Source organism: Alosa sapidissima, chromosome 14 (assembly GCF_018492685.1).
Source record: "Alosa sapidissima isolate fAloSap1 chromosome 14, fAloSap1.pri, whole genome shotgun sequence".
Classification (NCBI taxonomy): domain Eukaryota; kingdom Metazoa; phylum Chordata; class Actinopteri; order Clupeiformes; family Clupeidae; genus Alosa; species Alosa sapidissima.
The window spans coordinates 14,160,984-14,175,983 of record NC_055970.1 but is presented as its reverse complement, the minus strand read 5'-3'; the positions used below and the strand labels follow the sequence as shown (position 1 = coordinate 14,175,983).

Below are 15,000 nucleotides of genomic sequence, written 5' to 3'. Positions count from 1 at the left end.
AATGAGGATGAGACATGGCTAGACCTTCCAGCAGGACAATGATCCAAAGCATTCAGCAAAGGAAACTCTCAATTGGTTTCAGAGAAAGGAAATTCAGGCCCTGACTTAAATCCAATTGAACAGTTTTGGAAGTTACCTAAAGATCAGGATTTACAAGAGGGACCCCTGGAATCTTCAATATTAAAATTGACTATCTGTTTAAAAGAATGGGCCAAAATCACACCTGAATACTGCAACTGATTAGTTTCGTCATAGAGGAAATGCCTTGAAGCTCTCATTACAAATAAAGGGTTTTCCACAAAGTATTTAAGAAATTTCAGTAGGCGTGTTCAATACTTTTTTCCTGTGGCATTCCACTAGTGTTAATTTTGTCACCTATTTTTAATTTAGTCTTAGTCTTAGTCTTGTGACGAAATGTCCTTTTTAGTTTTAATCATATTTAGTCATTCAAATATCATTTTTGTTAGTCAAGTTTTAGTCGACTAAAAGTCTTGTCATTTTCGTCTAGTTTTAGTCAAAATAAAATTAAAGGTATCTTAGTCTTAGTCAGTTTTAGTCAACACATTTTAGTCTTTTTTTTTTTTACCATTTGAGTCAAATAGTGTTTCACACATCTCAATTTTCCAACAATATTGTGTGTCCACAGGGCTACTCGTCTGTTATAACTACTCATTCTGATTTTTTTGTCAGTCAGTATGTTTACATGCACAGGTAAGTCGAGCTACAGTTATAGCTCGGCTGGGATTTGACCATAGACAGTAAAAGATTTGACTGGACCACTGTCATTCGTAGACCAGTGTTTCTCAAAGTGTGGTCCGGGGATCACTGGTGGTCCGCAAGCTATCCCAAGTGGTCTGCGAGCAGACGTGGTAAAATATAATATAGATGAGTTGTTTGCAATATTGAACCAACTTGTATGTAAAAACAGTTCTGCAACACTGTCTATGTAAGATATGCCAGTTTAAATTATACAGTATGAATCCACACAATAAGCAAAGTGCAAAGACAATAAGCAAGGTGGTTCAGTGAGTAGACCTATTGTGTAGACTAATTATAGGCTACTGTTGAAGTAGGTCTAATCTTTTTTTTTTTTAGCTAGGGTTAGTTAAGTGGTCCTGAAACTGAAAAAGTTTGAGAAACACTGTCAGTAGGCCAAAATATTAATGTTTTACTCCGCCTCGCTAGATGGCGATATGCGCCCAAACACAACACATTCCCCAAACAGACTCTCCATCTTAACCATAGCTAACTTGCTAGCGAACTTTCCATATTAGCTTACTTGCTAACAAACTTTGCATCATCAGTCTAACTAGTTAAATAGTTGTCATTACATGATGAACATTTTCGTATGGACATTCTGGGGGATGTTAATTTGTATGAGAGAAGCTTCAACTTCTGGGTATGTAGCATTGTGGCATAAAGCTTTGGTAGTTAGCTTGCAGAAATCTCCAGTGTTCTTGTTCCATGTAGTTTCGTGTTCAGCCACAGGGTTGCAGCAACAGCACGTAGACTAGCCTACAGGAAAGCTGTTCCGTATGAACTCATTCGAAATATTTTGAAAACGTAACAGCTAGATATTCTTCTCTTCTCTAGTCTTCTCATTTTGTAGACGAAAATGAAGAGAGATTTTATCTTAGTTTTTATTTCATGCAAAACATTTTAGTCTCGTCTTTTTTCGTCAACAATAATGCATCTTAAGATAGTCTTAGTCAGTGTTTCAGGACATTACTGCCGTCTCGTCATCGTCTCGTCTTAGTCATGAAAAAAAGGTCGTTGACGAACATATTTCCTCTCGTCTCGTCTGACGAAATTAACACTACATTCCACTTTTTTACTCATAACTCTACTTATGAACATTAATGTTTGGATTTTTTTATATGTGTGGATTACCGAAGTTAATACTAATGTCTGGTGAAAATTTCATGCAAATAGCCTCACTGGAAGTATACTTACTGTAAAAAATGTTGACGTGTTCAATATTTATTTTTCCCGCTGTATATAGCGCCTTTCATGGTAGCCTACCCAAGGTCGCTTAACAATAAGGGGGGCGGGGGTTAGGGGTCAAAGGACTTGGTGAAAAGAAATGTTTTGAGGTGCTTTTTGAACATGGGCAGGGACGGGGCAGAGCGGATATGGAGTGGTACAGTAGACTGTTCCAGAGTGTGGGAGCGTTGGCAGAGAAAGCCTTGCCCCCAAAAGTCCGCAACCTGGTGTGGGGGGTGGCCAGCAGGTCCTTGTCAGAGGACCGCAGGGAGCGTGACTGAGTGTAGGGGTGGAGGAGATATGTGAGGTATTGTGGTGAGAGTCCATGGAGAGATTTGTAGGTGAGCAGGAGGATCTTGTAGGCGATGCGTGACTTGACTGGCAACCAGTGGAGCTGTTGGAGAATGGGAGTGATATGCTGCCAGGGCTTTGTGTGGGTTAAAACCCTGGCAGCTGAGTTCTGGACATACTGGAGTCTGCTAAGGGCCTTGGTGGGCAGTCCAGACAGGACACCATTGCAGTAGTCCAAACGGGGGTTGACGTGGATGAGTGTCTCAGTTACTAAAGGTGTGAGTGAAGGTCTGAGTCGTGAGATGCTTCTGAGGTGATAGAAGGCAGACTTGGTGACATTGTTGATGTGAGACCGGAAGGAGAGAGTGGAGTCCAGAATAACACCCAGGTTGCGCACCTCAGTAGATGGGGAAATGGAGCAGCCATCCACAACCAGGGCCAGGTCTCCAATTTTCCTGAGCAGTGGTGCAGGGGCCACCACCATGAGCTCTGTCTTATTACTGTTGAGTTTGAGTAGGTTTGTGGTCATCCATGATTTGAGTTCCTGCAGACAGTTGACAAGTTGTATGGGTAGGAGATGGGAGGAGGGGTTTGTGCTGATATAAAGCTGAGTGTCATCGGCATAGCAGTGGAAGTTGAGTCCATGTTTACGGATAATGTGACCCAGGGGTAACATGTAGATGGTGAACAGCAGAGGACCAAGCACAGAGCCCTGGGGCACGCCATGGCTGACAAGTCTGTTTTAACCTTCTGTTTTATCTGCTGGTTTGGTTCTCTGTCCATAAAAAACAAAAATAGACTAGAGAGATTATCGTCAGGACATGTTGCAAGATTGGAGGAATCAACTTCCCCACTCTCTCTCACACCTACACCAAAAGAGTGGCAAAGAAGGCCCAATCTATTGCAGCTGACCCCAGCCATCCGTTGTCCTGCCAGTTTAAGCTAGTCCCCTCAGGCCGTAGGTACTCCATGCCCAGATGCAGGTCCAATAGACTCAGGAACTCTTTTATCCCAACTTCCATTTCCATTTTAAACAATCTGTCAGAACTGTTTTAACTATATTTATTTTTATTTATTACTGTGTTAGATCCTGTGGGTATTTATGTTTTTATGTATTGTTGTGTGTCTTGTCCTTATGTCTGTCTGCTGGCTGTTCAATTAATTGCCCCTCGAGGACAATAAAGTTACCTTGACCTTGACCTTGACACACACACACTCACACACACACACACACACACACACACACACACACACACACACTATTGTGACTAAGGGGATGTGTCCGGGGAAAAGAGAGCGTCTGCTCACCCGAGATAAACAATGACCATACAGCTTAAAAACTGCATCGAAACTCGTAATTCTGATACTTGAAAATCATGAAAAACTTCAGTCAACAATTATGGGTACAAAAATAACCACCAAATTAAATCTGAAAACTGGGGGGAAATGGGCAACGTCTGCTAGCTTTGTCTGCTACGCTAAGCGAACAACACCTTGTGCTTCTAATGATCAAGATTGTCACATACACATTTGTAGTATGTAATAACACTATACAGCGTCTTTGAAATATATTAATCCCTGTAGTCATGGAGACATTGTTTACTTTTGGAAAGGAAGCACATGGCCATTGTGAAGTGTGCGTCCCAGGGCCCTGTGTTCCCCAGTTCAATTTAATGCTAACACACACTTTGAACGATCACACAGTATTCAATATTACTGATGGCGTCAAGGTGGTGGGGGCCCCAAATCAAATCAATACGTTCATTCCCGGTCCATGCTCGTGACAACAGCTCAGACACTGAATGTATATGGAGAGTGATAAAAAGATGACCTTGAAATCGTGACGTTAAATGCGCCGCGATGAAAATTTGAGTGCACCTAAATTTTGTGCTGGTGCACCTAAATAAAAAAGTTAGGCGTACCAGTGCAACTAAGCAAAGAGTTACTCTGGAGCCCTGCAGCTGATGCAGTGTGTGTGTGTGTGTGTGTGTGTGTGTGTGTCTTCTTATGATGCAGCTGATGCAGTGTGTGTGTGTGTGTGTTCTTACGATGCAGTTGATGGAGTGTGTGTGTGTGTGTGTGTGTGTTGTTACGATGCAGTTGATGCAGTGTATGTGTGTGTGTTCTTATGATGCAGTTGATGCAGTGTGTGTGTGTGTGTGTGTGTGTTCTTACTATGCAGTTGATGCAGTGTGTGTGTGTGTGTGTGTGTTCTTACGATGCAGTTGATGCAGTGTATGTGTGTGTGTGCGTGTACGTGTGCGTGTGTGTTCTTATGATGCAGTTGATACAGTGTATGTGTGTGTGTGTGAGAGAGAGTGTGTGTGTGTGTGAGAGTGTGTGTGTGTGTGTGTGTGTGTGTGTGTGTGTGTGTGTGTGCGTGTGTGTGTGTGAGAGAGAGTGTGTGTGTATGTGTTCTTATGATGCAGCTGATGCAGTGTGTGGCTGTCTTCCCAGGGGTGTGATCTCACTGAACTCCAGTGTCAGATACATCATCGAGCCGCTGGCCAATCAGACGGAGCCGTGGGGACACGCCCTCTGTGCTGAGAAGCTGTCAGTAGGAACCTGTCATCATCACCATGGTGATCAGCGATACACAGAGCAGCTGACAGAGCTGATTGGTGGAATGGCCCATCCACACCACGTCGGCAGGGTGAGTGGTGGTGAGGTGCATGATGGGAAATGATGATGAACTTCCTGGAGCCCGGGTTAAGGTCAGGATTGGGTTAGGGTCAGGGGTCAGGGGTCAGGATTGGGTTAATGTCAGGATTGGGTTAGGGTCAGGGGTTAGGATTGGGTTATGGTATTCATTCCCTTTGGCGTCAGTTTTCAAATCCCTTAAGTACTAAAGTGGAACCTAAAAGCTGACGGAAAGGTCTCAATACCTGGTGTTCAGTGCATCCAATACCAGACGTTCAGTGCATCCAGGGCTGTAGTACTCGAGTCCGGACTCGAGACCGTTTTTCTATGGTCTCGGACTTGTCTCGGACTCGCTAGTATTTGGACTTGGTCTTGTCTCGGTCTCGGCCACTGGTCTTGCCAAATATGGCTTTTGGTCTCGACCGAGTCCAGGTGTCTTTAGGGCCATCAAAATTAACGTGTTAATCGCCGCGATTCATTTTGAAATACATAATGCGTTACAAAATATTAACTCAATAGTGTTTACCTTTGTGGGGGGCTGATGTCACGTAACGGAAGCCGCAAAACCTAAAACCGCAAGCCTGAGAGTTTATTTTACTGTCTGTGGAGTTAGCTGAAGATAAAGAGGAACCAACATTTAGCCAAATAGTAGCTTTACTGCAAACTGCTTTTCACTCTTGTTAGATAACGTTTACAATGTCAAAATGCACCAACTGCAACAGTTACATAAAGATGATACTTTTTAGGCTCCTCTCCATTAAGATCCAACTTGAACGTATGCTACTCCATTTAATTAAGAGCGCGTCTGAACGCACACAAGAAGGAGAGAAAACGATTGGCAGGCTCCAGCTGGCTTGTCGTTGTTGATGATAATTGATATCTCCTTTTTAATATAAGAAAATTATAAAAGGAAGGCAACAAAGACGAGGTTAGAGGAGATTGCGGATTTATCCGATTTCCACTACTGACCAGTTATAAACATGTATGTAGGCTGCACTCACTGTGATTTGAAAAATGGACAAAAATATGAAGAGTTGTCTTTGCCTTTGTGTAATGGAACTGGTGAGTCTTGAAGTCTTCAATAATTTGTTTACATGAAGCACATATTATGCCGATTGAAACACATTCCATTCAGATAGCTAGGTGACTGGCTCAGGCTCATCATTCACTTTTAATTGCAAACAGAAAATGTCTAGCTAGCATCATGTCATTACATGCTTCTATTTCCAAAGGAATGAAAACTGTTTATACCAACTTAATATCATGCTTATCATTGTTAATATTGTACAATACATGTGGTACAAACAATATTAGAGCTTGTGGACTAGCTATAGGCTATATTTCAATGGAGCTGGTAAAAAAAAGATCATTATGAGAACGTGGCCACAATGGGCTTAAAGTAACAGTGCACCATTTACAAATGAGTTAAACAGCATCATATGTGTAGTATTTCTTAAGAAATGAATACTTTAAAACACAATTACTGTGTCAGTATTATCATTTAAATAATATAAAAGTGTTTTACTTTTACCTTTGTGGTTACTCATTAATTTTGTGATTTATGTTGAAGCTTTAGTCTTTAGGAACTTTTTAATTGCGGTTAATCGAGATTAATTCATTTCAAAATATATATTTTGAATCGTTTGACAGCCCTATAATAATATTGGAGAAGGGGAATGGCTACACTTACAAATCCTGGGTGTGTTCACACTGTTTTTGCTTTTAGATAATAATAATAATAACCCAAAATGATTGTCTTGATACTGTCATGCACAAGACTTTTTTTCCTATCCTGGACTCGGTCTTGACTCGGACTCGAACCTTTTTGGACTCGGTCTTGTCTTGGACTCGAACCTCTTTGGACTCGGTCTTGACTTGGTCTCGACTAGTCCTGGTCTTGGACTTGTCTTGGACTCGACAAAGGTGGTCTTGACTACAGCCCTGAGTGCATCCAATACCAGACGTTCAGTGCATGCAATACCTGGCGTTCAGTGCATCCAATACCAGACGTTCAGTGCATCCAATACCAGACGTTCAGTGCATCCAATACCTGGCGTTCAGTGCATGCAATACCAGGCATTCTGGGCCTTAAGTGCATGGAATACCAGGTGTTCAGGCGTTCAGTTCACCAGGCGTCCTGGGCACACATCGGCTATGTCATACATTCTCTGCATTATAAGTTAGGGTAGCATCAAAAGAAGTTATTCATGTAGGGCTAAAGAGCTACACTGTGCTACTTTAAATGCTAACGAGGCTAAAATACTCAGGAAGGTGTCTGTGTAACATGACAAGGAGGCATCAAAGGATCGTTGCAAACTGATCAATCTCAGTCATAGTTTGAGTTGTGATAAGAGCCAAACAATAATATCTGATGTGACTGTGAGTCTGTCAGCCTCTTATTTAATGTTAGTTTGTTAACTTGCCTGGTGGAATAATAATGGAAGTTATGCTTTAATGGTAGTGAGGTGCAGGTGCATGTTGGGTAATGTTGGTGAGGTGCATGTTGGGTAATGATGGTGAGGTGCATGTCGGGTAATGATGGTGAGGTGCATGTTGGGTAATGCTGGTGAGGTGCATGCTGGGTAATGATGTAGGGTGCATGTTGGGTAATGATGGTGAGGTGCATGTTGGGTAATGATGGTGAGGTGCATGCTGGGTAATGCTGGTGAGGTGCATGTTGGGTAATAATGTGGGGTGCATGCTGGGTAATGGTGGTGAGGTGCATGTTGGGTAATACTGGTGAGGTGCATGCAGGGTAATGATGGTTGCTGCTCCACAGGAGCGGAGGGACATCAGTCGGAACATGAAATACGTGGAGCTGCTGCTGGTGGCCGACCACGCAGAGGTCAGAAAACAACAGCACATTATAAACAACAACACTTAAAAACAACAACACATTATAAACAACACCTTACAAACACCAACACTTAAAAACAACAACACCTTATAAACAGCACCTTACAAACAACATCACTTAAAAACAACACCTTATAAACAGCACCTTACAAACAAACACTTAAAAACATCAACACCTTACAAACAGCAACACTTAGAAACAGCACCTTACAAACAACAACACTTGAAAAAAACAACACATTATAAACAACAACACTTAAAAACAACACCTTATAAACAGTACCTTACAAACAACAACACCTTAAAATCAACAACACCTTATAAACAGCACCTTACAAACAACAACACACTCCAAGCGGATTTGTACACGCAGCCTTACAACACTGTTTACAGCTCTTCTACGTGGTACATAGCTAATTTAGATACACTTATGGTGTGGGTGCTTGCGTTTCTTTAGGAATCCACCGTCTTGGTTTGTATAGAAATGAATATTAAATGATACATACACGTAAGAGGTTGGACATACGGGACGTATATGTGACGTTCGATAATTTACAATTGTGTGTGTGTGTGTGTAAGTTTGTGAAGCGGGGCCAGGACAGAGAGAAAGTGAAGATGACACTGATGGAAGCTGCAAACTATGTGGACAAGGTAAGACACACACACACACACACACACACACACACAAACATGTACAGATACACGTGCACACACATGTATACACACACGTTAACACACACACAAACACACACACACACACACACAAACACACGTACACGTACATAGATAGATAGATAGATAGATAGATATATACTTTATTGATCCCCAAGGGGAAATTCAAGAACATGTACACGTACACACACATGTATACACACACGTTAACACACATACACACACACATGTACACACACACGTTAACACACATACACACACATGCCCAGATAGCAAAATCAGATTGGCAGATAGCGGACCGCTGGTGGTATGCCGCCGGTGGCGTGCCACTTGTGGTCCGCCGTTGGACCACCATCTCTTTAAATTTAACTTGTCATGAATATTAAGAAAAGTTAATACAATTATATATGGAGTATAACTGAACAAATGAAAAAGATTTTAGACCAATAGTGGCAAGATTTGGGCAATTTGTCTGCAACCCGCCAGCCGACCGCCAGAGAACCAATGAGCAAAATGCCAGCGGACCGCCAGCTATGCCCCCAATGGACCGACAGTGCTCCGCCAGCCTCTTGCTATCTGGGTGTATACACACGTCAACACACGTACACACATGTTAACACACGTACACACACACATTAACACACGTATACACACACACACATGTACACATACACACACATGTATACACACACATACACACACGTGCACACGTATACACACATGTACACACACACACACACACGTACACACGTATACACACATGTACACACACACACACAGACACACGTACACACACATGTATACACACACACACGTACACACACACACACACGCACACAGATTCACACACACTTGTTTTGTGTTAGTATTATAAGGCGTTGGGTGTGCGTGTTGCGGTGACGTGTGTGTGTGTGTGTGTGTGTGTGTGCGTGCGTGCGTGTGTCTGTGTGTGCGTGAGTGCATGTCTGTGTGTGTGTGTGTGTGTGTGTGTTTTTGTTTGTGTGTGTGTGTTTGTGTGTCTGTCTGTGTGTGTTTGTGTGTGTGTGTGTGTGTGTGTATGTGTGTGTGTGTGTATGTGTGCGTGCGTGCGTGCATGCGTGCGTGCGTGTGTGTGTGTTAGTACTACAAGGCGGTGGGAGTGCGTGTTGCAGTGACGGGTCTGGAGGTGTGGAACTCTGGAGATCAGATCGATGTGTCCGAGAACCCATTCACCACACTGAGCTCCTTCCTCTCCTGGAGACGGAGAAAGCTGCCGCTCCTGCCCAACGACAACGCCCAGCTCATCACGTGAGTACCGCACTCACCAATCACAACGTCCAGCTCATCACGTGAGTACCGCACTTACCAATCACAATGCCCAGCTCATCACATGAGTACCGCACTGACCAATCACAACACCCAGCTCATCATGAGTCCATCCGCACCAACCAATCATAACCAACTCAGTGCTGACTGACCAATCACAATACACTGTTTATGATATGCGTAGCACACCTGCCCACCCGTGTGTTTGTGTTTGTGTATGTGTGTGCATGTTTGTGTGTGTGTGTGTGGGGGGGGTGCCCTGTCTCTGCTAAATGACTGAAGTTAAGCAGGTGTGGGTTTGGTCAGTGAAGTTCAGGAGGTGTGGGTTTGGTTAGAGAAGCTAAGCAGGTGTGGGTTTGGTTAGAGAAGTTAAGCAGGTGTGGGTTTGGTTAGTGCTTGGATGGGAAATCTCCTGGGAAAACTACTTAGTTTAAAGGACAATTCTGGCGCAAAATGAACCTAGGGGTTAATAACACATGTGTACCGAGTTTGACCGTTCTCTGGGATTTGTTTTTGGCTCATTCATTCATTACCTGGTGTGTGGTGAGTGTTCTAGCGTATAATGGCTGCCGTGCATCCCCCAGGTGGGTGGTGGTGGTTAGTGAGGTTCTCCAGGTGGGTGCTACACATTGGTGGTGGTTAGTGAGGTGCTTCCTTCAGTGCTTTGGGTGCTTGATGAAGTGCTGCATACATGTGATGAGTTGAGTTGTTGTTGTTGTGTGTGCAGGGGCGGGTCCTTTCAGGGCACCACCATCGGATTGGCTCCACTGAAGTCCATGTGTTCCGAGTACCAATCAGGAGGAGTCAATTCAGTAAGACAACCAATAAGATAGCATCTCCTGTTCTGCTAACCAATGATATTCACCTTATTTATGAAACCTTCTTTGTCATCTTCTGTCCATTCTGTTTACATAATAACTTTTTCAACTTACATTTCTTTCTTTTCGAAATGTTGATAATTCTGCACTCAATATGGATATTCTATATAATACATGATTGATAGAAAAAATATGTTTACTTTTACGTGGCTTACGATGCGTCAGGCATGTTCTAACATCACATTAAAACCCATGTTGGCTCATGAATATTGTGGATAGCATCTCAGTTCTGTCAGCCAATTACAAATGGCTACATATGGTGTATTGGCTACGTATGGTGTAATGCTACGTATGGTATATAGCTACGTATGGTGTAATGGCACGTACAGTATGGTGTAATGGCTACTTATGGTGTAATGCTACGTATGGTGTATTGCTACGTATGGTGTAATGCTACGTATGGTGTAATGCTACATATGGTGTATAGCTACGTATGGTGCAATGCTACGTATAGTGTAATGCTACGTATGGTGTAATGGCTACGTATGGTGTAATGGCTACTTATGATGCTACGTATGGTGTAATGCTACGTATGGTCATACGTATGGTGTAATGCTACGTATGGTGTATTGCTACGTATGGTGCAATGCTACGTATGGTGTATACGTATGGTGTAATGCTACGTATGGTGTAATGCTATGTATGGTGTAATGCTACGTATGGTGTAATGCTACGTATGGTGTGATGCTACGTATGGTGTAATGCTACGTATGGTGTATAGCTATGTATGGTGTAATGCTACGTATTGTTATGTATGGTGTAATGCTACGTATGGTGTAATGCTACGTATGGTGTATACGTATGGTGTATAGCTACGTATGGTGTAATGCTATGTACAGTATGGTGTAATGCTACGTATTGCTATGTATGGTGTAATGCTACGTATGGAGTAATGGCTATGTATGGTGTAATGCTACGTATTGCTATGTATGGTGTATAGCTATGTATGGTGTAATGCTACTTATGGTGTATTGCTACGTATGGTGGAATGCTACAATGCTGTGTGTGTGTGTGTACAGGACCACTCTGAGAGTGTGTTTGGGGTGTGTATATCTGTGTGTGTGTGTGTGTGTACAGGACCACTCTGAGAGTGTGTTTGGGGTGGCTGCTACGCTGGCCCATGAATTGGGTCATAATTTCGGCATGAGCCACGACAGCCCCAGCTGCTGCCGGGAGAACCCAGACCAGGGAGGCTGCATCATGGCAGCAGCTACAGGGTGAGTGTGTGTGGGTGTGTGTGTGTGCATGTCTGGGTTTGTGTGGGTGAGTGGGTGTCTGTGTGTGTGTGTGTGGGTGTCTATGTGTGTGTGTGTTTGTGTGTGTGTTTGTGTGTGTGTGTATTCTACTCTGGGTAGAGCTCTGATCCTGTGTGCTAATGTATATCTGGTGTGTGTGTGTGTGTGTGTGTGTGTGTGTGTGTGTGTGCAGGTTTCCTTTCCCGCGTGTGTTTAATGTGTGTAACCAGCGTGAGCTGCAGCGCTTCCTGAGCTCTGGGGGCAAGTGTCTGTTCAACCCCCCCGACCCTGGAGTCCGCCTGGGGGGGGCGCGCTGTGGCAACGGATACCTGGAGGAGGGGGAGCAGTGCGACTGCGGAGAGGAGGAGGTGTGTGTGTGTGTGTGTGTGTGTGTGTCACGGACTCAGACTCTTGACATAGACTGACATCAACAGGCGGGTTTTAATTTGAAAAGGTAGCTCTGACACAGAAGTATCCAAAACACAGAAGATCCCAGGGCAAAAAGGCAAAACAAGCAGTGTCCAAAAATCCAGGGACATCAAAACTCAGGAGAATACTAAACAAAACTGATAACTAAACACAGAAGTCCAAAGCTCAGAAGATTAAAGAGCTCAAACTGGAGAAAGCCGATGGAGTTCACAACAACAATGTGTAGGTAATAACACACTACAGAGTCCGTATGTCAGGTAGAGACGAGGTCAGACAAAGACTGGGGACTGGAGCAGGCTTTTAAAGGTGGCTTAACGAGCTCAAAACCATGAACAGGTGAGGACTAATAGGCTGGGGATTGAGCGCGATGATATTGATTGAGTGGAGAGTGAGAAGGGGGCGTGGCTGAGGGAGAGCCCAATGCCGGTGAGACGGTGTGTGTGTGTGTGTGTGATGACAGGAGTGCGACTGCGGAGAGGAGGAGGTGTGTGTGTGTGTGTGCAGTGTTTCCCACAGAATTTGTATGAATTTGTGGCGGTAGCATGACTGGGGGGTGGGGGGTTATATTGTCTTGGGAGTGTATAGGTCTAATTGAGTGCCTGTCCCTTTAAGACGTTCATGAGGGAACCCTTGCATTTGTAACACAGTTAAAAGGCTGCTGGTGTGTGGATGCAATTCATAACGTTTTGGTAACACTTTATAATAACTACACACAATTCATAATTTATGAAGCCTTTGTTACTTATTAGTTAATGGTTTGTTCATCATTAGTAATTTCTCATTTATCATCAGTAAAGCATTTGTTCACACAGTTATAAATAGTTTGTTCATAGTAAATAAGCCTATATCTAAAATATGTATACATTATTGGTAATACTTAATAAATGATGCAATAATATGTTTTTGATGAAGTAATATTTCCATTATTTAACAGTTGTTACATACACATGCACTAATGATTAGTTAGGGTGAAGATACATATTTTATAAACCACTTCCTAATACTATAATTCATGATCAACTCAGGAGTTACAAGTGGTTAGTTAATGATATTTTGTGAGCTCATCTAAAGTGAGGACATTTTATGCCTTGCAACACATTTACAAATGAATTATAAAGTTTATACTTGCATTTATTAATTTAGCCGACACTTTCACCCAAAGTGGCTTACACATGTCAATGAAATTAAAGGGCAAGGCCACATTGGTGGACGCCGGGGCTTGAACCCCCAACTTTATGGGTTACTGCATGTTAACCCGGCTCCCTATCCACTACACTACCTCTGTCCAGTAGAATTACAACAGTCAATTAAAAAATAATATAGATATGCATGTTTACTATGAACAAACCATTTTTAACTGTGTGTGTGTGTGATTTACAGATGAGAATTAATGTAGGAATAATGCTTTACAAACGAAGAATACAGCATTTAATAATAGTTTACAGATGTTTAATAACAGTGTGTAGTAGAAGAAAACAGAAACTCTTGCATAGTTGTAGGGGTTTTTATCTGGGCCAAGGTAGTGTAGTGGATAAGGAGCTGGATTAGCATGCAGTAGCCTGAAAAGTTGGGGGTTTGATTCCCGGCTTTCACTGTTATGTCAATAGCCTTCAATTTAATTGACATGTGTACGTCAAATTAATGAATGTGAATGTAATCTTTACAACTCATTTGAAAATGTGTTGCAAGGCATAGAAAGTCCTCACTTTAGATAAGCTCACAAAATATCATTAACTAACCACTTACCAACTAACCAGCCCTGCATGAGTATTGAAATTGACAAGCAGCTGTAAGTAAGCATGCTAAACTCGACATCCAAACAGTATTCTAACGTTAGCTTTGAGATACTGTTTGATTGCATAACTTAACTTAGTAGGCCTACATTGAGGAGGCTAAACTATGTTGTGAAAAGCGCAGCTCAATGAAAGGATTTTATCTTATCTTTAATTTAATTTAAATAGTACAACATAGAATATTAATGTGTGGCGGCCGGTTTTGATTTCGTGGCGCCCCGCCACAGATTAGTTCACGTATGGGAAACACTGGTGTGTGTGTGTGTGTGTGTGTGTGTGTGATGGGAGCAGTGCGACTGCGGAGAGGAGGAGGAGGTGTGTGTGTGTGTGTGTGTGTGTGTGTGTGTGTGTGTGTGTGTGATGGGAGCAGTGTGACTGCGGAGAGGAGGAGGTGTGTGTGTGTGTGTGTGATGAGAGGAGTGCGACTGCGGAGAGGAGGAGGAGGTGTGTGTGTGTGTGATGGGAGGAGTGCGACTGCGGAGAGGAGGAGGAGGTGTGTGTGTGTGTGATGGGAGGAGTGCGACTGCGGAGAGGAGGAGGTGTGTGTGTGTGTGTGTGTGTGTTTGTGATGGGAGGAGTGCGACGGCGGAGAGGAAGAAATGTGTGTGTGAGTGTGTGTTTGGGATGGGAGCAGTGCGTCTGCGCAGAGGAGGAGGTGTGTAGTGATGTAGTACTCGAGTCCGGTCTCGGACTCGTCTTGGACTTGTTCCTTCAAAGACTCCCTCTTGACTCGGTCTCGGACCACAGTGGGAGGAGAAGGACTCGTAATTTCAGAGTCCTCGAGACCAACGCATTTTTTTATGTTCATATAAAAAAACCACACAACACATAAAAACAACAATAATAAAATGCGATGTTGACGGGCAATATTTGAAAACGACATCCCATGGTACAAAGATACTGCCGTCAGAGCCGTTT

General features: G+C 43.1%; 1 protein-coding gene across 1 annotated transcript in view; it reads left to right on the top strand.

The window, feature by feature from the left end:
- adam19b (ADAM metallopeptidase domain 19b) overlaps positions 1-15,000 on the top strand; it is a gene marked incomplete at its 3' end in the record, with an annotated part of 42,209 nt that overhangs the window by 7,621 nt on the left and 19,588 nt on the right. The window contains exons 6-12 of the mRNA XM_042062565.1: positions 4,732-4,927; positions 7,694-7,759; positions 8,350-8,421; positions 9,563-9,729; positions 10,475-10,559; positions 11,703-11,842; positions 12,054-12,228. Of these exons, the coding sequence (XP_041918499.1) occupies positions 4,732-4,927; positions 7,694-7,759; positions 8,350-8,421; positions 9,563-9,729; positions 10,475-10,559; positions 11,703-11,842; positions 12,054-12,228 (901 nt within the window). The remainder of the gene's footprint in view (positions 1-4,731; positions 4,928-7,693; positions 7,760-8,349; positions 8,422-9,562; positions 9,730-10,474; positions 10,560-11,702; positions 11,843-12,053; positions 12,229-15,000) is intronic.